The sequence below is a fragment of the Lissotriton vulgaris genome, chromosome 8 (assembly GCF_964263255.1).
Source record: "Lissotriton vulgaris chromosome 8, aLisVul1.2, whole genome shotgun sequence".
Classification (NCBI taxonomy): Eukaryota; Metazoa; Chordata; class Amphibia; order Caudata; family Salamandridae; genus Lissotriton; species Lissotriton vulgaris.
Window position 1 is genome coordinate 821,681,035 of NC_141696.1, and position 23,486 is coordinate 821,704,520.

General features: G+C 44.1%; 1 protein-coding gene across 1 annotated transcript in view; it reads right to left on the minus strand.

The window, feature by feature from the left end:
• NPAS2 (neuronal PAS domain protein 2) overlaps positions 1-23,486 on the minus strand; it is a 492,166-nt gene that overhangs the window by 121,574 nt on the left and 347,106 nt on the right. The window contains exon 11 of the mRNA XM_086933390.1: positions 14,634-14,781. Coding sequence (XP_086789516.1) covers positions 14,634-14,781 — 148 coding nt within the window. The remainder of the gene's footprint in view (positions 1-14,633; positions 14,782-23,486) is intronic.

Below are 23,486 nucleotides of genomic sequence, written 5' to 3' on the forward strand. Positions count from 1 at the left end.
GACTTGTATTTCGTTTTTCGCACTGTGTGCGCTCTTCTCTCGCCGCTCGGCGTGTTGGTTCGAGGTCGCTGACCTCGTTTGCCGTGTTGGTTTGAGGTCGCTGACCTCGTTTGCCGTGTTGGTTTGTGTGCATACTGGAGCGTGAGTTCACCTCCTGTGTATATTCAACGCGTGTTCACGTTGTCTGTGTGCCGGTGTGGAGCGGGAGTTGGAGCTGGCTGAGACGCGCTTCCTCGCGCGTCTCTTCCTATTCAGCAGCGGCTTTTGCGCATGCGCGAAGCCTTTGTTTACATGCCCGTCGAAGGCGTGTGTTTACCTCAGCAGTCGGCTTTTGCCTCAGACGGAGGGAACATCTGGTGCTCGTTTCGACGCCTGCCCTGTTGGTGCTGCCGCTTGAGCTCCCTGACGCCCTCTATCTATTTTACCTTGAGGGTTGTATAAATTAGCATAGGCTCTGCCTAGAGTGGCTGAATCTTGCTGGTGTTCAGTGCGAGTCCTCCCTCCACGATTTATTGTATTTTGTTGGTCAGGTTTTCCTGAGTTAAACGACTTGCACTAGGGGTACCACTCCCCCAATTTGGCTTTGCCTTTTATAAGTTATAAAACTTATTACTTTCCTTCCTGTGGGCATTATTTGGTGGTTTTTGTCACCATGGCGGAATATTATGATGAGGAAGGTGAGGACTATTATGAGGAGGATGAGCCTTCTGCGTCCCTTGATGAATATATGGGCCAGGCATTGTTTCAGGCGATTGCGCCACTGAAAAAGCATCTTTCTGATTATGCAGCCCAACAGGGTTGGGTGCCTCCTTCCTCTAGTCGTAGCAAGAAATCGCCAAAGAACCCTCACAAATCCAAATTTGCTAAATTGGCCAAGACCCTCTCTGCTCCTTCATCGAAGAAGCGTGCTGCGCCTGCCCGTTCGGACCCACCGTCCGACACAGATGACGGGTCATCTTCTTCATCCACGTCCTCTGAGTCTGCTAAGCCTCCCCCATCCAAGAAATCTCGGAAGAAGCAAGATGTAGATGCGCCATCTTCACCTAAGGTATTGACATTTAATCCTGCAGACATCATTCATCCCAATTCCTCTGCTTGGTTGCCATCTCCCGAGGTGGCAGAATATGTCCAATCCCACAACCGTTCCCCTTTTGAAAAGGATGTGCGAGCTCGTTTACGCTCGGAATGCCCTCGCCCTGACCTTTCAGACAAGCTAGCTTCCACGCCAGATTTAGACCCTACCATGGTCACATATATACGCAAGTACTCTAAAGATCCTACTAAGAGTTTGGATAGGTCCTGGCGTTCGTGGCAGGACAAACTTCTAGATTGGTTGGGCCCACTCACAAAGATTCTGGACTTGGGTTACAGGGCAAAGGAGTCTGGCGCTCTAATTGACCCAGGTGAGTCAATTGGTTGGTCCCAGCAGGCAGTCTGTTTTCTGGGTAACGCTAATTGTGCCTTGTCGGCGGAGAGACGTCGCTCCATTTTGATGAAGCTTGATCCACGTCTCACTGATTTAGCGACTTCGGAATCTGGCCCCCAGGCTCAAGGTTTGCTCTTCGGAGCTCCATTTCTCAGAGAACTTACTAAGTTTGTTTCGACCTTCAGCGGGCTCGATAAAGCTCAAGCGAACCTGAGACGGGCCTTCCGCCCGGTTTTCGGCAGGGCCAGACGAAGGGGACGTTCGTCAGGCCGTGGGTCAGACCAACCCGCTCAACGGGGGAATAAGTCCCACAGAGGAGGACAAGGCAACTCCTCCAACAAATCTTCATTCTACCCTTCAAGAAAAGGCAGAGGGCAGTATGGCAAAGGCGGTTACAACGGTAACCAAGGAGGACGTCCTGATTCTTACGCCTCAGGGGAGCTTGATTCTCGCTTCCAATGTGATTTTGGGGGGAAGGATTCAGTTTTTTTCTGCACAATTGGCGTTTGATCTCAAACGATGCCTGGGTGCTAGAGACGGTGCAAGGGTACAAGATAGAATTTTATTCTCGCCCTCACCAGCATCTCCGGCCACGCCCTCTTGTTTTTTCCCGACCAGATCAGGAGGTTATCTCCACAGAAATCTGTTCCCTGTTGACCAAAGGGGCCATCGTTCCGACGTCTCCTCATCCCCAGGGTTTCGTAAGCAACGTTTTTCTCGTGGAGAAAAAAGAGGGAGGGTCTCGTTTAGTTCTCAACTTAAAAGACTTCAACGGTGGCGTTGTCTATCGTCATTTCAAGATGGAGGGCATTCATCTTCTCAGAGACCTTCTTCAAGAGGGAGATTGGATGGATAGATGCTTATCTCTCAGTTCCAGTTTATGCTCCTCATCGTCGCTCCCTTCAGTTCCAATGGATAGGCAGTTGGTACGAGTACAAGGTCCTTCCTTTCGGCCTTTCTTCCGCTCCGTGGTGCTTCACGAAGCTCCTTCGTCCTGTGATGGAATCTTTGAGATCCCGCGGAGTTCGGTTAATTGTCTACCTAGACGATATTCTCCTCTTGGCTCAGTGTCCTGTTCTTCTTCAATCACATTTGCAATGGTCCGTGGATCTTCTACAGTCTTTGGGGTTTCTAGTGAATCCCTTAAAGTCAAATTTTTCTCCATCTCAAACTATGGATTTTCTGGGCTTTCAAATAGATTCAATCTCATGTCAGTTACTTCTGCCAGGTCAGAAGATCAGATCCATCAAGAGGGACTTGAGGTTACTTCTCGCTCAAGAGACAGTCTCTTTGCGCTCAGTGGCTCGGATTGTGGGTCTTCTATCTTCCTCCATCCAAGCGATATTTCCGGGTCCATTACATTATCGTGCACTTCAGCGCCTCAAAATCCGTCATCTACAGAAGGGTCTTCGGTACTCAGATCACGTCCCTCTTTCAGAGGAAGCCCGGACAGAGATGATGTGGTGGCTGGACCACATGGAATCCTGGAACGGCCGTGCGCTCTTCGGGAGGACTCCCGATGTTGTGATAGAGTCAGATGCCAGCCTCTGGGGTTGGGGAGCCCGTTGCGGTTCAGTGTCAACAGGGGGTCGTTGGTCTGCGGAGGAATTGTCTCTCCACATCAATTGTCTGGAGCTTCTGGCGGGCTCTTTCGCGATTCGATGTCTCTCTCCTCTCCAAACGAATTGTTGCATTCTTCTCAGAATGGACAATGTCTCGGCAGTTTGTTATGTGAACAAACTGGGGGGTACCAGATCCAGACTACTCTCAGAAATTGCGAAAGATTTCTGGCACCTTTGCTTGGAACGCAAGATCACAGTTATTGCCGAATACCTGCCGGGCTCCCGCAATCTAATTGCGGACTGGAACTCTCGCCATCTGCAAGATTACAGCGATTGGAGGCTTCATCCTCGAGTATTTCGCAGGTTGTCCCGAATTTGGGGGACTTGTCACCTGGACCTCTTTGCCTCCCGACTCAGCACCCAGGTTCCCCAGTTCTATAGTTGGAGGCCAGATCCGGAAGCTCTAGCCACGGATGCATTCCTTCAGGTCTGGCCTCCTCTGCTATGCTATGCATTTCCGCCATTCCTCATTATTCCCCGAGTTCTAGCCCGGGCCCGTCTATTCTCTTCAGAACTCATTCTAATAACCCCTCTTTGGAGGGCTCAAGCGTGGTTTCCAGTTCTTCTGGAGATGAGTTGCTCGTCACCGCTCCTCCTTCCACATGTATGGAACCTGTTGCTGGACCCTCTACGGGAGCCTCATCCTCTAGTAATGTCGGGCCAGCTCCTGCTAGTAGCGTGGAGAATTTCGGGGAACGCTGGAAAATCCAAGGCTTATCGGGAGACGCTACTAGATTCATCAATGAGGCTTGGGCCCCCAACACACATAAGCGCTATAAATCAAGTTGGAAGCGTTGGTGTGATTGGTGCTCACAGCGGTCGGTGGATCCCGTTTCAGCGGATCTCTCTTTGATCATTAACTTTTTGGCTTCCATGGCATCCTCTGGGCTAGCTTACAGAACGGTTAATAACTTTCGTTCTGCGATTTCTGCAGGTCATATTCCTGTAGATGGTAAAACAGCGGGAGAACATTCCTTAATCTCAAAATTGTTGCGGGGAATCCGGATGGTAAAACCTCCTTGCTCCAAGTATGTTGCCCTTTGGGATGTTTCTATTGTTTTACGTTTTCTGTCTGATTGGCCTTCCAATAATCTCTTATCCCGCAAACAACTTTCAGCTAAGCTGACTATGCTCCTGTGTTTGGTCTCTTGTAAAAGAGTGTCTGATGTGCGGGCTTTGGATCTCGCGGGTCGCACCTTCTCTCCTGAGGGTGTCTCTTTTGTCATTTCAAAGCGAACAAAATGTAATACAGCCGCGGTTACTTATCCTTGCTTTCCTCACAACCCTCAGTTGTGTGTAGTCCAATGCCTTAAAGATTATGAGGTAAGCACTGCACCTTTTCGTTCTGATTCACAAGGTCAATTGCTTATCGCTTTACAGAAGCCTTTCAAGCCTGTTTCTCCAGCTACGTTGGCACGTTGGTTACGTTGGCTCCTGCAGGAAGCGGGCATTGATATCTCCCTCTTTGGGGCCCATTCTGCGAGAGGAGCTATGGCTTCCAAGGCTTTTTCCATGGGTGCTAGTCTTCATGATATCATGAGAGCTGCGGATTGGTCATCTGAATCTGTTTTCAAAACCTTTTATTTTAAACCAATTGTAGATGTTGCATCTGTTGTGGTGGAGAAGCTTTAAACAAGCATAATCGGAGCCTCTGTCCTGCCATAGAATTAAAAATGTGCTAACATTCGTGCCAAGAATTTTCAATTCTATTAAGGACAGGAGGCGAGGATTATCCCACCCTTATTTCATTTATTGTATTTATATTATGCTTACTGCATTTATGCTGTACCATACTGTTTACTGTTTATGAAATGTTTCCCACCCTGTCCTGAATACTGTGTTCAACTCTTTTGGGGAACAGTTTTTACGGCTTCTGTCTCATTTCTTCAGGCTCCGACCTTAAAAGAAGTGTTCCGCGACTTTCTTCTCCTGATTGGTCTGTTGCTGTTCCTGTGGCTCTGGGAGGTTCCTTCCCCACTTCAGCCGGATAATGACCTCTCCGGGGGACGCCTTTGATGGATTGTTTAAGTTTTTCCGTTTGATCCTTTACTAATTGACTATGGACAAAGAAAGAGGAAGTGTTCACCTCTATGACCCTATATATACTCTCTCATACTCTATGGTTACCCAGGGTTTATGGGTAATGTAGTTTGTTATTTCATTACTGCGTACTGATTGGCTGCTGTGTTTTTCAGTAAAGAAATTTAGAAAGCATAATCCTCGCCTCCTGTCCTTAATAGAATTGAAAATTCTTGGCACGAATGTTAGCAAATTTTTAACTCTCCCAGCCTACCGCCAGCCACCATCCCGGTGTCGGCGGCAGGGTAGGTCAAGTGCAGTAAGCGTGAAGACGCAGGTAAGTCACTCTCCACTCCTCCCTCTCACCGAAGCCGAAACGAGCAACACGGGGGTGATTCCCGCAGCCTTAACTGCGGCCGTGGAACTGGTTTTCAATGTGGGGGATTTCTGTCAGCTGTGTACTTGGGGCGGGCCTCCCGTCAGCATCCCGCGATTCCCAGAGCTCAATGGGCCACCCCGCCACCATAACCTGGGAGATCCGCGTGGCATGCAGCGGTTACCTTGCCCGGACATTACCCGACTGGTGGGGGCCCCTATGGAATCGGCACCAGTGCCCTGTTGGGACTGGGGTCAGCCTCCCCCCTGAGCTTAAGCAGCTATCTAGGAGCTCTGATTGGGGTCTGTTAGAGGCTGCTTGTTACTCATGAACCACAAGCCGGTCGGCTCAGTTTTAATATGTTTACTCTTGTTCCCTAGGACCCAACTGGTGTCCTTTTATAATACCGCCGACTCACCATTGCAGGTACAGTTTACTTGCAATCCAGGTGAGTTTTTAGTTCAACCTCAACACTGTTTACGGCGGCATCATCCCTATTTTACTATTAATTACCTAGGCACTTGAAGATGCTAGACACTTGTCACATGATAGCAGTAACTAATTTAGTTCACTGCCCTCACAGTGTGACTCTGTAACACCATTGAATACGTATTAGAATGCCTGGTCCGGTATAATATTTAAAGGTGTTGATAGGAGGGACGGAGTCAACCTACATTTGTTTCAATACATCACATTCCTTGTTTTGCTTCACTTTCAGGTCAACTTACCTGTGAATTGGGTATGTAGGAATTACTTACCTTTTTTAGTGTAGATAGTGTTTCACTTGATCCTGAGGAAGTGCCCAGATCTACATGACGCAAATTGTACGAAACATTTTTTTTTTTTTTTTAATTTTTTTTATTACAAGCCGTAGGATAATAAGACAAATACATTGGTACATTAATTTCTTCATGATTAAACATACATTGGGCAAAAAATTATTATTATTTTTTACTTTTTTTTTTTTTTTTTTTTTTTACAATATCCAAGAGACAGCTCTAAACAATAAAATGCCACAGCGATAATACAAGAGAAAAAAAAAAAAAAAAAAAAATGTTTTTAAACTGCAATAATGCACAGCTGGCCATATCGTTATAGAAGTACTAGTTGAAGAACACCTGATATTCTGCTTCAAAAAAATTTTTTTTAGACCTATCAAAATATTAGTTTCAAAACGTCTTAGAATACCTAATATGTAAACAACTGGTAATAAGCAGCCTCAAGATTGTTATAACTATACCGTTCATAAAGTGCTAGTGCAATAATGGACAGACTAACACTTTAAAACCACAAGATGAAAGTGCTAGTGTTATTACGTGCAAAATTTGGCCTATATAAAGTGGCTAATGCAATAAAGTGCCGATGTATAATATCACAAATAGTAATTCATTTCATGAAGTGTAGATATAATGACGTACAAACATTCTTTTCTTTTTTTTTTCCCTTTTCTTGACTAATATATATGATGAAAGTGCTTAGCAATTTAATATAGCACGACAAATGGATACTGTATTTCCTCAATTGTAAATGTAATACCATCCTACAATTAATTAAAATACAATATAAATTTGGCCTATATAAAGTGACTTATGCAATAAAGTGCCAATGTATAATAGCACAAATAATAATACCATCTTGCAATTAGTTAAAGTATAACAATCTTGCAATTAACTAAAGTATAACAATCACCTTCCTTTTAGCAGTTCAAGCATGTTAAAATACTTCCAATTCCTTTCGAATCTTGCAATCGCACCCACTCTACCTGCATAGGCTCTCTCAAAATTATATGTTCTTCTCATTTTATTGACCCATTTAACATGACAAGGATTCACCATAGATTTCCAATTTTGCAAGATCAGGGACCGTGCCACAGCAGTGGAAATAAAAATAAACACTTCTTCAGATTCATTAAACCTGTTCCTTTCTTTAGCAATGCCAAAAAGAGCCACTTCTGCTTCTGGAAGAAGAGTTTTCCCAGTTGCTATCTCCAAATCTGCAAAAATCTCCTTCCAGAAGGGCTCTAACTTTGGATATGAGAAAAAAATATGATACCAACCACCCTGTCCCCTGGTTTTGCATCTAAAACATTTATTCTCACATTCAGGGAACATTCTCTGTAGGGCCTCCGGGGTATAATATGCCAACCAGCGAGAAAGAAAGGACATTCTCTTGTAGTTAGCTGCTCGAAGTGCTCTATTTCCTAAATAACATATTGTCTCCCAGTCTTTATCTGACAATTCACACTGTAATGTAAGACTTATTTTCTCCAAGTGTTTAGTTATTATAGTAGATGATCCAGAAGGGAGTAACTTTTTATACCAGAATCCAATACCCTTATGTTTCTCCCCATATAACACTGTTAACAATGCATTCGGTGTTGTATCTAGACTTCCAACTTCTTTTCTTATAAAATATGTCAATTGCAAATATTGGAAAAACATGAGCCGCCTCGGATGCGTTCTGTCTCTAACCATTTGCCAACTCATTATCGTATTTTGAGTGAGAAGGTGCCTTATTTCGCCAAATCCGGCCAATTCCCATTCTGTCAGATGACTTGAGGAAATCCTAAGACCCAATTTAGTACATTCTGACAGTTTCAAATAAATGGATCCGTCTGAGCCGTGTTTTTCAAATAAAAGCCGTAATCTCGATGAATACCCCACCAGTGTCTTATATCGTGTTGAGCAAGGCAAGGCTGCACTGGCTGTTTGTTTTTCCATGGAAGGAGGAGGTGCAACTTGGAGGGATGGCTCCCAGGTTTGACCTACCAGGGGCAATTAGTGATTATTGTACCCTTAAAAATCGTTGGGCTATCTTTTGGACTCTCCTGAACTTCTGGACTCTGTGGTGCTGAGTAAGGACGCTCTGAGTCTGGGGAAATAAACAAACAAAAAAAAAAACGAATAAAAAAAAAAAAAAAAGAGAGGAAATAAAAAAAAAGAGAGTGTACTTCTCTAAAAATGGGCAAACCTTTGAAAGATGATGATGCAGTTAAACTCAGCAAAGTGGAAGCAGCTGCTCGTCAGAAGGCCAAAACACGTCTTGCTCTGGCTAAAAAAGCTGCGCGCAAAGCTGCTAGTGAGAAAAATAAAGACAATAATAGGGAGGGGGTAGGGAGTCCTGTAGCTGATGATACTACACCTGAATCTTCAGATGGTGAGCCGCCCTCCTCCTCTACCCCCCTTCAGCATAAAGAACAGCATATAGATCAGCAAGAAGCAGCAATGGGGGAGGGCAAGACAAACGATACTAATGCAGCAGATCTACTTGCACAATCACAAGCGGAAACGGAAGCTCATCCTCAAACTCTTAATCCCTCACCGGCATTGGTAACAACAGCGCCTCAGGTAGTAGAAGAAGGGAGAAACAGTGGGACAGGAGGAAAGGAGGTGAGAGACTTTCCTTTGTTTGTTAAAAGAACAACTCCGAAATCTCTCCTTCCTAATTCTTCACAACTCCTTCCGGTTCCCACCACTTTGGATCCCCCGGACTCTAACGTTCTATCTAAGGGTCCTGACATGACAGTATCTCCACCTCAAACTCAGCTTTCTACAGTAAATGTAGCAAATGAAGTAGCAAGTGATGGGGGGAGTATATATGATACAACTCCCGGGAGTGAGAGAATATTAGGACCCGATTCTAGCCTTCTCGACAAGGAAGCAAGATCCGAAGTGAAATTCCAGTTAGATATTCGTGAGATGCTTAATCTAATTCTCGATGAGATCCGTGAAATTAAAAATAATCAGCGCACGGAACTTGCTGCTATTCACGCCAGAATATATAAGCTGGAGGAGTTAACACTGGCGCTCCCCAATAGGGTTTTGGAAGCTGAGTCAAGGATCGCTGTCCTGGAAGATCAGATGAATCTGGTATCAGGAGAGACTAAAGAGGCTACAAAGAAGAGGATTACAATGGAGAATAAACTCGAGGAGTTGGAGAACCATTCTCGTAGATCTAACCTAAGGATAGTAGGGGTTCCAGAAGGAACAGAAGGCTCCGACACAGTACAATGGGTTAACTCGTTCATACAGAAAGTAGTTCTACCAGACTTTGAAGGAGACCTAACGATAACAAGAGCCCACAGAGTACCGGCTCAGCGTTTTGCGAACTCTCCATTTCCTAGAACTATCCTACTAAACTTTGCGGATTTCAGGATTAAGGAACGGATACTCTCTAGGGCATATCAACAACGCCAGTTTCCTGATTCCGAAACTACAAAATGCAGGATTTTTTCGGATATGACGGCAACTGCAGCTAAAAGAAGGAAAGAATTTGTAAAGTTGCTGCAGCTATTTAAAGCTAATGGTGCCCAGGCCTCAATTGCACAGCAATCAAAGCTGAAGGTTCTCGTTAAGGGAAAATTCTTTCTATTCACTGATTTAGAAGAGGCTCAGACTCTTCTTAATGAGATATCTACAAGGGCCTAGGCTTAATGGCATGGTTAAACTGAATGTTAAATAAAAAAATATACATATTTTGCGCAATGAGGGGGGATTCCTTCCCTCCTTTCGTTTAGCCAAAAGGAAAAATTCAGGCGGGTGTTCCTGGGTCAAGGGTCACACCAGGGTGTAACAAGAAGACACCCGAAGAAGAAGAAGGGGTGGGATGTGGGCAGTGTGGACGGGGAGGGGTCTCCCACACTCCTGGGGGGGTTCTGGGTGGTGGGGGGTGAAAGCAGTAAAAAAACACAAGTTCAGTAGGTTTTATATTCCTAACATTGGTTGGTACAGAAAAGGTTTAGAAATTCATAGCTTCGTTAATAGGTTATGACTTATGTAATATCCTGTCCGTTAATGCGAATGGGCTGCTAAATAAACAGAAGTACGGAGCCCTTTTGAAATGGGCAATTGCCTTTAAACCCCATGTAGTCTTTCTCCAGGAGACGCACCTGAAATCGAACTCTCCAAGGTTGTTCTTACCTAGATACTTCTCCTATGGGTTTTTTTCCTCAGCTGGGGTCGCCCAGAGGGGTGTCGCTATTTATTTCTCTAGGAATTTACCCTGGGAAATTTTGCAAATGCAAAGAGACTCTAAAGGTAGATGGCTTTGGGTCACAGTAAAATTGTTGGGAAAGGTATACAACTTTGTAAATTATTATGGCCCAATTTTTGATGACACCTTGGCCCTGACGGAAATTAGTGAAATACTAAGGGGCATTGCTGGGCAAATCATAGTAGGAGGTGATTTCAATCACATCCAGGATTTAAAGAGGGATACCTCTAACAAGAATAAGAAACAACTAAAACCTAAGACTAAAAGGGTGTTAGAGGCTTTTATGTCAGAATATCAATTGACGGACTCCTGGCGCTCCCTAAATCCCAATCTAGAATCCTACACATGCTATTCGAATAGGTTCCATACAGCCTCTAGAATAGATTTCTTTTTATCCTCTAGATCGCTTCAAATTTCCAAAGCATTGATAGGCTGCAATCCCTTTTCAGATCATGGGAGGATTGAGGTGGAACTAATACTAGAGGGTTCGACAGGGGAACGATCTAGGTGCCAGTTGGATCGTACCCTCTTACAGAACATAACATGGGTTGAGAGTTTCAAAGAATGGATAAATGATTTTTTTCTAGTAAATAAGGACTCAGCAGAACCTTTTGCAGTATGGGGGGCATTCAAAGCAGCAGCCCAGGGACAGATTATAGCATTTTCTTGCAATAAAGCAAAGGATCGAAAAAATAAAATATCTACCCTTCAGTGTGCTGCTGAGAATGAGTACGCATTGAAACTGAATCAAAAACCTAATAACTGGGAGCAAGCTAAAACATCGCTTAGGGACTTCTTCATCCTTGAAGAGATAAATAGCTCAAAAGCCTTTCAACAAAAGCTATATGAAGACAGTCAACTCATGGGTAAGCTACTGGCAAATTCGATCAGGAAAAAACAAGAATCTTCCATCATTTTAAAAATCCAAGATCCATCAGGTGGAATAGATACTTGCAGTGAGGGAATTGCGAAAATATTCCTTGATCATTACAAGAGAATATATTCTACTGATATTCAAGTGGAGGAAAATTTGATCAGGGAATATTTTGATAATTTGAATATCCCCAATATTTCCAATTTTAGATCTAATCAAATAGGCTGTGATATAAATCATCTGGAAATCCAGAATAGTATAAAAGCCACAGCGGGAGCAAAGGCTTCAGGGATAGATGGATTCCCAATCGAATTCTATAAGGTTTTTATGAAGGAATTGGTAGATCCCTTGAAAAATGTATTTAATTATATCAGATTAGGTGGTAGAGTTCCCTCAGAGTTTAAAGAGTCCACAATTATTAGTTTTGTTAAGAAAGGTAAGAATCTGGAGGACGTAAATTCCTATAGACCAATTAGTCTATTAAATTCTGACTATAAGGTTTTTATGAAAATTTGGGCTCAAAGATTTGTGTTGGCTGCCCAGGAGGTAATACATCAAGACCAAACGGGTTTTATAGCCGGTCGTTGTATGGCTGCCAACACAGAATATTTAATACAGGCGATAGATTATTTTAATATTAATTCAATTTCTGCATGCATTCTCATGATTGATGCAGAAAAAGCATTTGATTTAGTCAACTGGTCAACGTTATTTTTTTCCCTTGGTTGTTTTGTATTCCCCGCCCCTATTATTAACATGCTACAAAATATTCATGAGGGGGCATCAGCCCAGGTGATAATAAATGCCAAGCAAGCAGGGAAGATTAAAATAAATCGGGGCACAAGGCAAGGTTGTCCCTTATCACCCCTGCTTTTCACCTTTTTTATCGAACCCCTGGTAATAAAAATAAGAAATAATGATGCAATATTTTCCCCAATTGCAGGAATGTCGAAGTTAAAATTATTCGCCGACGTCATTATCCTTTATATGGCTCCTGATAAAGAAAATATTTTATATCTTATGAAAGAGCTTCAGGAATATGAAAAGATAGGGGGCTATAAAATCAACGAGAAAAAAAATGAAGTTATTATTTTAAATTCAAATTTAGATTTTCTTCCACTAGATCTTCAGTTCCAAGCAGAAAAAAGAGACCCAATAAGATATTTAGGGATATATGTGACCAGAGACTATCAAGAACTTTTTCAATTGAATTACATAAAAACAAAGAATAAAATCAAGAGCCTTTTAGAACAATGGGATATACTGCCCTTATCATTGATTGGCAGAGTGGCTTTGATTAAGATGAACATACTACCTCTGCTTCTATTTTTGTTTAGTAACATTCCAATCAAAGTCAATATGGCCTTTTTTAAGGAACTAGAATCTATGATGAGACGATTTATTTGGAATAAAAAGGCCAACAGAGTCAAACTCGCGGCGATACAACTTCCAGTTAACCAAGGCGGGCTTGCTCTTCCCCATTTTAATACATACTACGAAGCAGCTTTTTTCGATATAATGGCGGGATTATTAAAGGCTAGACAGACAAGAGACAACTTTTTTCTAAATAGAATGCTTGAGGAATCAGGCTCTCAAATTTTTATTTTTTTAAAAACTGCAAATGGTACGAAACATGTCGATCACTTGAGAGTAGTGCATGTACAACTAGACACATTGTCACTAGTCCCGTGCCCCTCTCATTCTTTTTAGCTAGGCAGTTTACCTTCCCAATAAAATTGCTTTAGGACTAACTCCCCCATTTTAACTCACACATTTCACATCTACACAACTAGGCTTCTTACCCCCACTGCAGGAACAAAGGATCCCCTCCAAAGAGCCCCGTTTGGGTGCCCGTCAGGTATTGCAGCGCCAACCTGACGAGGGGCAGGCTCAAATGATGAAGCATGACACCTAGCTCGCTAGGTGTGTGAGAGCCCTAGTTCCAACAAGGGGAGCTCCAATTATTGGCATACACTACACACACACATCACACTCCTGTTCCCTCCTTCTCCTACCGCTCATTCAGAGGAACTTCGTACCCCTATTTTGCACACTAGTCTTGGTGGGGCATGTACGCTGGACCTCGGTAAACTAGCCCCGTGGTCTCTCCATTTGTTTAAAAGAAAAAAATCTAGATATATAAACACACAGACACAGTTGAAAGCACACACACATAGTTAAAGACATATGCATTTAAATTAAGTAATCAACATTTAATTTGATTAATTTATATTTGAAATGATTACTTTAAGCATAGATTATTACTATTTTTTAAAATCTAAAAAATCCGGAGTGTTCCTGTGGGAAGGTAAAGAGTGAAGGAATTAACAAAAAAAGAAGGGTGCAAGGCACCAGGGCAGGAAAGATAATTGACAAGCTCTAGCTAGCGGTAACATATTAATTAAAAAAAAAGTTCATTATATTTGATTTCAGTATTTTAATTAAGGCAAAATCAGTTGATTGTGCCCTTAGTGAACATGGGATGAAGTTCAATAGCTAGCTGGTGTACGAGTAAAAGACTGTTTTATTGCCAGGGATGTGTTTACATTAGACGTTTTTAGCTGTAGAGAATCTTTGCTCTGCAGTGCCCTCTGTCCTCCAGAAATCGTAAGGGTAAGGAGGGGTAATTATTCAAAAACATTTCAGAACCACCCCATGGTGGTTACACATAATATCTAGAATTCTTTTCGAGGTGCTGTAAGGAATCTTGCAGCAGGTCAGAAATAGTCAGAATGTGGTACTTGGAAATATACTTCTATCTTCCAAGTACCCACATGTCCAAGTGGGATTGGGGCTGAAATAAGGAATGAAGAAAGACAAAGCAAAAACAAAGCCACAGGGCGAGGGTATGCAATGGACCTAGGCTCATGGTGGGAAGGGGGCAACTGAGATTCAAGACACAGAGTGGAGACTTGAGGGGTTGGAGTGGTGGGCATTGAATTAAAGCGAAGGGGCAGTCAAGAGGAGGAGGTAGGGGAATGTTAGCAGGCAGAAAAATGACACGTGGGAACAGATCTGCTGCAACAGTCTTTTTCACCTGCAGAACCTCCTCCCGTGTTAGTAGGTGGCACTGTAGGTGAAAGACACAGGATGCACTGGTCACTAACTACATTTGGTACACTGAGTGCCACAAATGTGACAGAAGTGGTGCCTTCACTGTACTAGCAGATTGACAACCAACCCACCAAACTCTAAATTGGGCACTAAAATACCATAAGGGACAGTTGCAGTTCAGCTTCATGATGCAGGCTGCTCACTCCACACTTCCAAATAATATTGCAGTTCACGTCAGAACATGAAAAACATCAGAAAAGTGCAACATACCTTACTACCGTGTGCGTGCACACAATGAACTCAGGCTTAGAGTTCCATTGGTGGTAGGTGATATAGTAGTGGGTCTGAAGCCAGATCCATTGCTGTCCTTTGGTCAGAAATCGATAGCAGCAAGACTTCCCTTTTCCAAACTGCATCACTGTTAGTAGAAAATGGACACTGCATATAACAGATATTAAAAACAGGAAAAAGGATCTTATTGAACAATTCTCTATACCAATCAAATCACACATTATTAGAATGCCAGAGCATAATTCACAAGATACATATCTTTTGCTATTAAATCAAAGCAATTTTGGAGCACACAAAACAATATTTATTTCAAAAGTACACTGATACAAATAAGTACATACAGATAGGAATAAGAACTATGGTCTTGGAGAAGGAAGGAAGGGGTGTATTCTAAAGTTCAGACACAATTTAATCTTTGAGTGGTATGACGACCATCAAATGTTTATAAATGCATGCATAAGGTCAGGTACTATACTGTTGGTGCACCCTTCACATTGTCACATTACAACAATGTGTTGGTGCTCTCCTGTGTAGATCTAATACCGGAACGATTCAAACAAATACAAGCAAACATTCTGTCAGAACATGTAGGATTGGCAGCATGGCCCACAGTTTGAAATAAGCATAAGCAAAGCCAATTAGTCTTGCTTTGACAGTACTGGCTTAGCCAGTGTGTGTGTGGTGAAAGTGTGGTGCGTTGGGTACAAATGCAAATGATGCAATTTGGCAGCCACCTTGTGTTACATTATATGAAGACGCAATGTGACGGAACGTGGTGGCCATTTTGGAATTAGATGTTACTATTGTTTATTATGTGTATACCTTCCCAAGATGGCTGTCATGTTGCCAGTTCACAAAATGGGATGCACGGTACCAGTCATCATGGAACTGTATAACTATAACTTCAAATACAAGAAAATATAATTCCAAGAAGGCCATTAGCTTTGCTAAAGGTCGCACCACTGGTGGGAAGCTCTAGCCAGAGTCTACATGGACAACAGAACAAAGGAGTGGGGAGGGGGGGCGCAGAGAGGGGCCAATAAAGAGCATGGTTTCGGGATAAAATAGGGAATAAACAGCAAAGAGTGAAGGGGGTTGTAATGAGATTGACAGAGGGGGGCGATCAATGCCTCAGGGAAGAAATCCAAAGTTGACACATGGACAAAAGAGGGGGTAGAGCAGCCAGGCACAACTAGGCCACAGAGCAAGGGCAATGCATTCCCACGGAGTGCTAAAAGTCAAATGCGATTGAAAATTCGAAAGAAAGAACACAGTTGCCCTTGTCGGCTCTGGAAGGATACAATTCATTCTTTAAAAAAACATGATAAAGCAGCAATACTTCACGGACAGGACAAACACAATAATAAAGAGGAAAGCCACTGAATCAGGAAAGAGCAGGGACTTATGTAAAAGGAAGCCACCAAAAAATGATCAAAGCCCACCCTAAGTATATGTCACAGTATTATATACTAGGTCGTCTGTGACAGAAAGGTTAAGCTGTCTATAGTGAGACAGTAAATCCACCCCAGAATGCAAAGGCAATTACCTCCTAATCGAATGTATTCATCTATTCATTAAAAGTTTTTAACCTCCCAATATAGATTATTCTATATTATAATGATAATGTTGCACTGTGTACAATATTCAACAAAGTAGATTCTACTTATAGCACAATTAGTCCAACAAAACAATGGAAAGAGATTACTAAGGCCTCATGTAGCATTTAATGGGTGGTCCACCGAAACCCTCACTCACCAGTTACAGTGATGTGCCACAAAATTTAGAGTTCCCCACAATTCTAAAGGGAAGCTTTGCTGAAAGTGTTTTTGCTGACATGAAGGGAACTCTTTTTGAGAAAATGCGTCTTTTTGCCAACACTGTGTAGCATTACGTGACATTCTTTTTGTTTTTCAGAAAGAAACCCCCAGAGAGGGAGTTTGTTTCTCAAAAACCAAATAAGAATGTTTCTTTCTTTTTTTTTTTTTGAAAAACCTTTATTTTAGCATTCAATAAAAATACAAGCATGGGCCTACAACCGCGGAGGCCGCCCGCTAGACAAATTAAGACCGCCGATATCACAGTACGACACAGCTCATCAGCCGACAACCCAGAGGTCCGGCAGCGATTCAGGATAAAACTTGTATTAGAATGCACAACTGGGTTCCAGGATGAGACAGAGGTTCCATTTTATATTATATAAGAGAGGATCAGGTGCCATACAATCAAACAGAAGAATGCGGGGGACAGGGTAAGAGACAGGATATGCATGTAATAACCGCTATAATGGAACATTGGCGCCAAAGCATATAAATTGGTACAAACGACAACACAATAGACATTCAATGTTGCACCAGTTCTCGGGGCCTGCCCACCCGGGAATCAGGATATCATAGAAGCATAAGCACTAAATACAAGCACACAATAAGAATCCGAATGATTCATAGCTATACTGATCCTTTAAAGAAAGACAGAGAAGGAAAAGGAAGGCCATAGAAATAAAAAAAGGCAAAATAAAAAACCCTTTCCAGCCCCCCACCCTGCACCCCTGCTACAGCCTGACCCCACTAGCATCGTCCAATTACAAGATGTGCCTTGCGGTGCAAACCAGAGAAGGACCACGTAAGCGTTTTTACTATGGCCTCACAAAAGAGTTTGATTGGCCTTGACACTTGCTTGCAAGTTACCATAATCCGACGGTTTATGGAAAACACATGACACATTTCAAAGTTGAACCCCTTTCACTAGAGTGGGTTACAAATGTAGCTATCTAGGGTGTGCAAGTGTGTTCCTGCCTAGAGCACATGAAGTAATGTGGGGAAATCAAGAATAATTAACAGTAGCACTCATATGTCATAAATCATGCATTAGTGATGGAGTTCAATACTTGATGGAAGCCAACACTGGCTTGATTCCCCTGCCTGATAGAGCTGGTTGAAGAGGGATAAGTCAAAAACATACGTATGTGTTCATCACCTCACTCCAGATCTTTGCTGACACTGCCTCCGGTGTCCACCTCATTTCAGACCATTACGTACGCTGCCTCCGGTGTCCACCTCCCTCCAGATCATTGCTGACACTGCCCCCGGTGTCCACCTCCCTCCAGATCATTGCTGACACTGCCTCCGGTGTCCACCTCATTTCAGACCATTGCGCACGCTGCCCCCGGTGTCCACCTCCCTCCAGATCATTGCTGACACTGCCCCCGGTGTCCACCTCATTCCAGACCATTGCTGACACTGCCCCCGGTGTCCACCTCCCTCCGGATCATTGCTGACACTGCCTCCGGTGTCCACCTCATTTCAGACCATTGCGTACACTGCCCCGGTGTCCACCTCCCTCCAGATCATTGCTGACACTGCCCCCGGTGTCCACCTCCCTCCAGATCATTGCTGACATTGCCCCGGTGCCCATCTCCCTCCAGATCATTGCTGACACTGCCCCCGGTGTCCACCTCCCTCCAGACCATTGCTGACACTGTCCCCGGTGTCCACCTCCCTCCAGACCATTGCTGACACTGCCCCCCGGTGTCCACCTCCCTCCAGACCATTGCTGACACTGCCCCCGGTGTCCACCTCCCTCCAGACCATTGCTGACACTGCCCCCGGTGTCCACCTCCCTCCAGATCATTGCTGACACTGTCCCCGGTGTCCACCTCCCTCCAGACCGTTGCTGACACTGTCCCCGGTGTCCACCTACCTCCAGACCGTTGCTGACACTGCCCCCCGGTCCACCTCCCACCAGATCGTTGCATACTCTGCCCCCGGTGTCCACCTCCCTCCAGGTCATTGCTTACACTGCCCTCGTGTTCACCTCCCTCCAGATCTTTGCTGACACTGCCCCAGGTGTCCACCTCATTCCAGACTATTGCTGACACTTCCCTGGTGTCCACCTCCCGCCAGATCATTGCGTACACTGCCCCCGGTGACAACCTCCCTCCAGATCATTGCGTACACTGCCCCCGGTGTCCACCTCCCTCCAGATCTTTGCTGACACTGCCCCCGGTGTCCACCTCCCTCCAGATCATTGCTGATGCTGCTCCCGATGTCCAACTCATTCCAGATCATTGCTGACACTGCCTCCGGTGTCCACCTCATTTCAGACCATTGCGTACACTGTCCCCGGTGTCCACCTCCCTCCAGATCATTGCTGACACTGCCCCCGGTGTCCACCTCTCTCCAGACCATTGCTGACTCTGCCCCCGGTGTCCACCTCCCTCCAGATCATTGCTGACACTGTCCCCGGTGTCCACCTCCCTCCAGACCGTTGCTGACACTGCCCCCGGTGTCCACCTCCCACCAGATCGTTGCATACTCTGCCCCCGGAGTCCACCTCCCTCCAGGTCATTGCTTACACTGCCCTCGGTGTTCACCTCCCTTCAGATCATTGCTGACACTGCCCCAGGTGTCCACCTCATTCCAGACCATTGCTGACACTTCCCTGGTGTCCACCTCCCTCCAGATCATTGCGTACACTGCCCCTGGTGACCACCTCCCTCCAGATCATTGCGTACACTGCCCCCGGTGTCCACCTCCCTCCAGATCTTTGCTGACACTGCCCCCGGTGTCCACCTTCCTCCAGATCATTGCTGACACTGCCTCCGGTGTCTACCTCATTTCAGACCATTGCGTACACTGCCCCCGGTGTCCACCTCCCTCCAGATCATTGCTGACACTGCCCCCGGTGTCCACCTCATTCCAGATCATTGCTGACACTGCCCCCGGTGTCCACCTCCCTCCAGACCATTGCTGACACTGCCCCCGGTGTCCACCTCCCACCAGATTGTTGCATACTCTGCCCCCGGTGTCCACTTCCCTCCAGGTCATTGCTTACACTGTCCCCGGTGTCCACCTCCCTCCAGACCGTTGCTGACACTGCCCCCGGTGTCCACCTCCCACCAGATTGTTGCATACTCTGCCCCCGGTGTCCACCTCCCTCCAGATCATTGCTGACACTGCCCCAGGTGTCCACCTCATTCCAGACCATTGCTGACACTTCCCCGGTGTCCACCTCCCTCCAGATCATTGCTTACACAGTCCCCGGTGTCCACCTCCCTCCAGACCATTGCTGACACTGCCCCCCGTGTCCACCTCCCTCCAGACTGTTTCTGACACTGTCACCGGTGTCCACCTCCCTCCAGACCGTTGCTGACACTGCCCCCGGTGTCCACCTCCCACCAGATTGTTGCATACTCTGCCCCCGGTGTCCACCTCCCTCCAGATCATTGCTGACACTGCCCCAGGTGTCCACCTCATTCCAGACCATTGCTGACACTTCCCCGGTGTCCACCTCCCTCCAGATCATTGCTTACACAGTCCCCGGTGTCCACCTCCCTCCAGACCGTTGCGGACACTGCCCCCCGTGTCCACCTCCCTCCAGACTGTTTCTGACACTGTCCCCGGTGTCCACCTCCCTCCAGACCTTTGCTGACACTGCCACCGGTGTCCACCTCCCACCAGATTGTTGCATACTCTGCCCCCGGTGTCCACCTCCCTCCATATCAGATCATTGCTGACACTGCCCCAGGTGTCCACCTCATTCCAGACCATTGCTGACACTTCCCCTGTGTCCACCTCCCTCCAGATCATTGCTTACACAGTCCCTGGTGTCCATCTCCCTCCAGATCATTGCTGACACTGTCTTCAATTCTGACATTGTTTTACCTATAAACCATTGTCTAATAGTCCAATGGAAGTAAAACGAGACTACAAAACCGAGAATCCATAATTAGGCTCTCACTTTAACAACTTGGTTAAGGTGGTCACCCTGCACATGTAGTGAAGCATATCTCAAAAATGCTCCTGATGGAGTGTAGATGTTACTTGGCATCTATCTTTACCAGTTCCTAACTGAAAAATCATTTACAACACTTTTTACTGGATGAGCCATGGTAACCTATTTAGTCGAAAATATGAGTTCACATACTGCATCGTAAAAGCATGCAGAGTTTTAGACAATGATGATATGAAAATGTAAACAAACTGAGGAAATTTAGAATTTCATGCGGATGCATTTACGTGTTGTAAGAGAAAAATAATATAGAGAGTTTTCATGAATAATAATGTTTAAATGTGCATTAAAAAGAACGCATTTATGTATAGTAGTAATAGAGAAATGTAGTAAATGCTTTCTACAAAGAAAATGGACATAGAATGATTATGGGCTTTTTATAATGCATATGAAAAATAATACATGCACTGAAAAATGTCACATTGAAAATTATGCTTGGATGGCGATGTGTTAATAAAGAAGAAACTTTTAGTAGTACTTAATACTGACATGTATTTCATGAAGACAATCATAACTGAATTAATGAAGACAATTAAATGAAATTGCAAATGTATGATCTTCAATAATATTAACACAACAGTGATTCAGCTATTTTTTCATGTTGACCTCAAAGGCTTCTTTTTCCTTTCAGGTAATGTAAAATGATGTGAGGTAGTCACCGAAGTCCTATGAGAACTTTCGATAAAGTTCCATTCCTGTTCTGCCTAACAATGGACTCACTGCTCACCAGAAGCGTATTCGATAGAAGTGTAGCAAATATTGTTGCAAACCCAGGGAAAGGCGCCTGGCAACAGATTTACTATGGACATATATAAGTACCTCCTACTTCCATATATGTGACGAAATGCCAACTAAATGGAGCGTAATCAATTTTAATGAGACTTGCAAAAAAGGGTTATTTATTCATTTGGAATTGTATGATTTACTGATCAGCCCAGGACTGCCCACCCTGAGTGACCAATGAAACCCCATGGACTGATGAAATGGATACGTAAAGGGGTGTAAACCTGGAACATTTGGAGTATAATTGCCCCCATCTGGGGAGGAGACGGGGGCTGGCTGTTATTCATCTTTCCTGCCTGACATGCTGTCAGATTGACTCTTGATTCCTATTATTCGATCTATGTCCTTTCTCCACTCGCTCTTGGTGGAATAGACTCTAATAAACTGAACTTTATTCAAACTGCGACTCAGCTGAGAGGTAATTTGACTCCTGCTGTGGCATGTGGTGTTGTAGTTTGGACTTGAACTGAATCACCTGAAGACGGACATGAAGGGAACTGTCTGTCTTGCTTTGGTTTGTATGATTAATAACTGAATCTGTATTTTTTTCCCATGCTCTCTATAGGCTGAATCATGCTGCTGAAATGATCTGTGTTAGGCTGTGTGATTAATTACATTAACAAATTGCCATTAAATCTACAATTGAAATATATTTCTGATCTGTCTATGCAATTTGAGGTGTTCGATAAATGTTTTTCCTGAATTATCTTTATCAATTCTCTCATTCTTTTAGTCGTATCTATTATCTCAAGGTGTCTATATGTGTGGCTAAGGAATGTTTTGTTGTAGGTTTGAGAAGATTATGGTCATGTTAACAATTACCTATTCCAGGTCCTCATAGGATACTTGTTTATATCTTCCAAATATTCTAGTCCCTATCAGCTCAACAAAAAAGATCAGTCGGAGGACCTAGGCCATGGTAATGCAGAGTAAAGATTACAAAGTTATTATAAGATTAGGATGTGTTAGCAGATGGGCCTAGTGTTATTGATTTATTGTGAGTGGTAAGAAAAATTTGGTAAGCTTTATGCTGCATCACTCCACTGAAGCCACGGGCACCTTGGGCAACAGGAGACATCACTTCAACTTGGAAAAGACCAATCAGCATGAATCTACGTAATAGGTTGGAAATGGAAATGGAAAATACAGAAACGGATAACTTACGACTAGTAGTTCTTGTTTGTAGAAAGTTCTTGACAGTGTGACCAACAGAATTGATTTCTATATTTATTTGATTTACCTTCTGTAGCGCTAACAACGAATTGCTACACAGTTAGCTGTTCAATACCTTGGTATAGGTACGGTTTACGTTTGTGCCACTAGATGGCACTAGTGAATAAAGGTTGGATTTATTCTAACCTTTCCTGTGTTTCCAACTTGAGTAAAACAAGCATTGGAAATGCAATAGGGCTCTCATTAGGAAAGTTTGAGCTATTGGTCTTATAAATGAAATATTTTTTTATTTATGTGTTATTTTTGTAAAATAGCTAAATTAATAGCTTTCTCATTTACAATGGCAACAGTTATAACTTTCGCAAATGTGACACCTATAGCATTTGTAATGCAACATGTTTTGTATTTACGTGACCTAGATGTATTGATATTACAAATAACAATGGCTTTTAATTTTTTTAAATAATTAATACTTAAATAATTTATTTAATTTGTAATGTCAATAGCTTAAACTTTTGTAAATAACTTTTGTGAAGATTATTATGTTCAGTGTTTTTTATTGTGACGATAATCCGAGAACAGAAGTGAAATATTAACATCTTTTTGTGATTTGTAATAAAGCGTGAAAGCTTGAAAACAGCTTGAAACATTGAAAGAACATATTTGAACTAGTGATGCTGTGGTGATGCTGAGTGATGCTGTGGTTGCGCTGCGTGATGCTGTGGTTGCGCTGAGTGATGCTTGGTTGCGCTGAGTGATGCTGTGGTTACGCTGAGTGATGCTGTGGTTACGCTGAGTGATACTCGGGTGGTGCTGAGTGATGCTGGGGTGGTGCTGAGTGATGCTGGGGTGGTGCTGAGTGGTGCTGTGGTGGTGCTGAGTGATGCTGTGGTGGCGCTGAGTGATGCTGTGGTGATGCTGAGTGGTGCTGTGGTGGTGCTGTGGTGGTGCTGAGTGATGCTGTGGTGGTGCTGAGTGATGCTGTGATGGTGCTAAGTGATGCTGTGGTGGTGCTGAGTGATGCTGTGGTGGTGCTGAGTGGTGCTGTGGGGATGCTGAGTGGTGCTGTGGTGATGCTGAGTGGTGCTG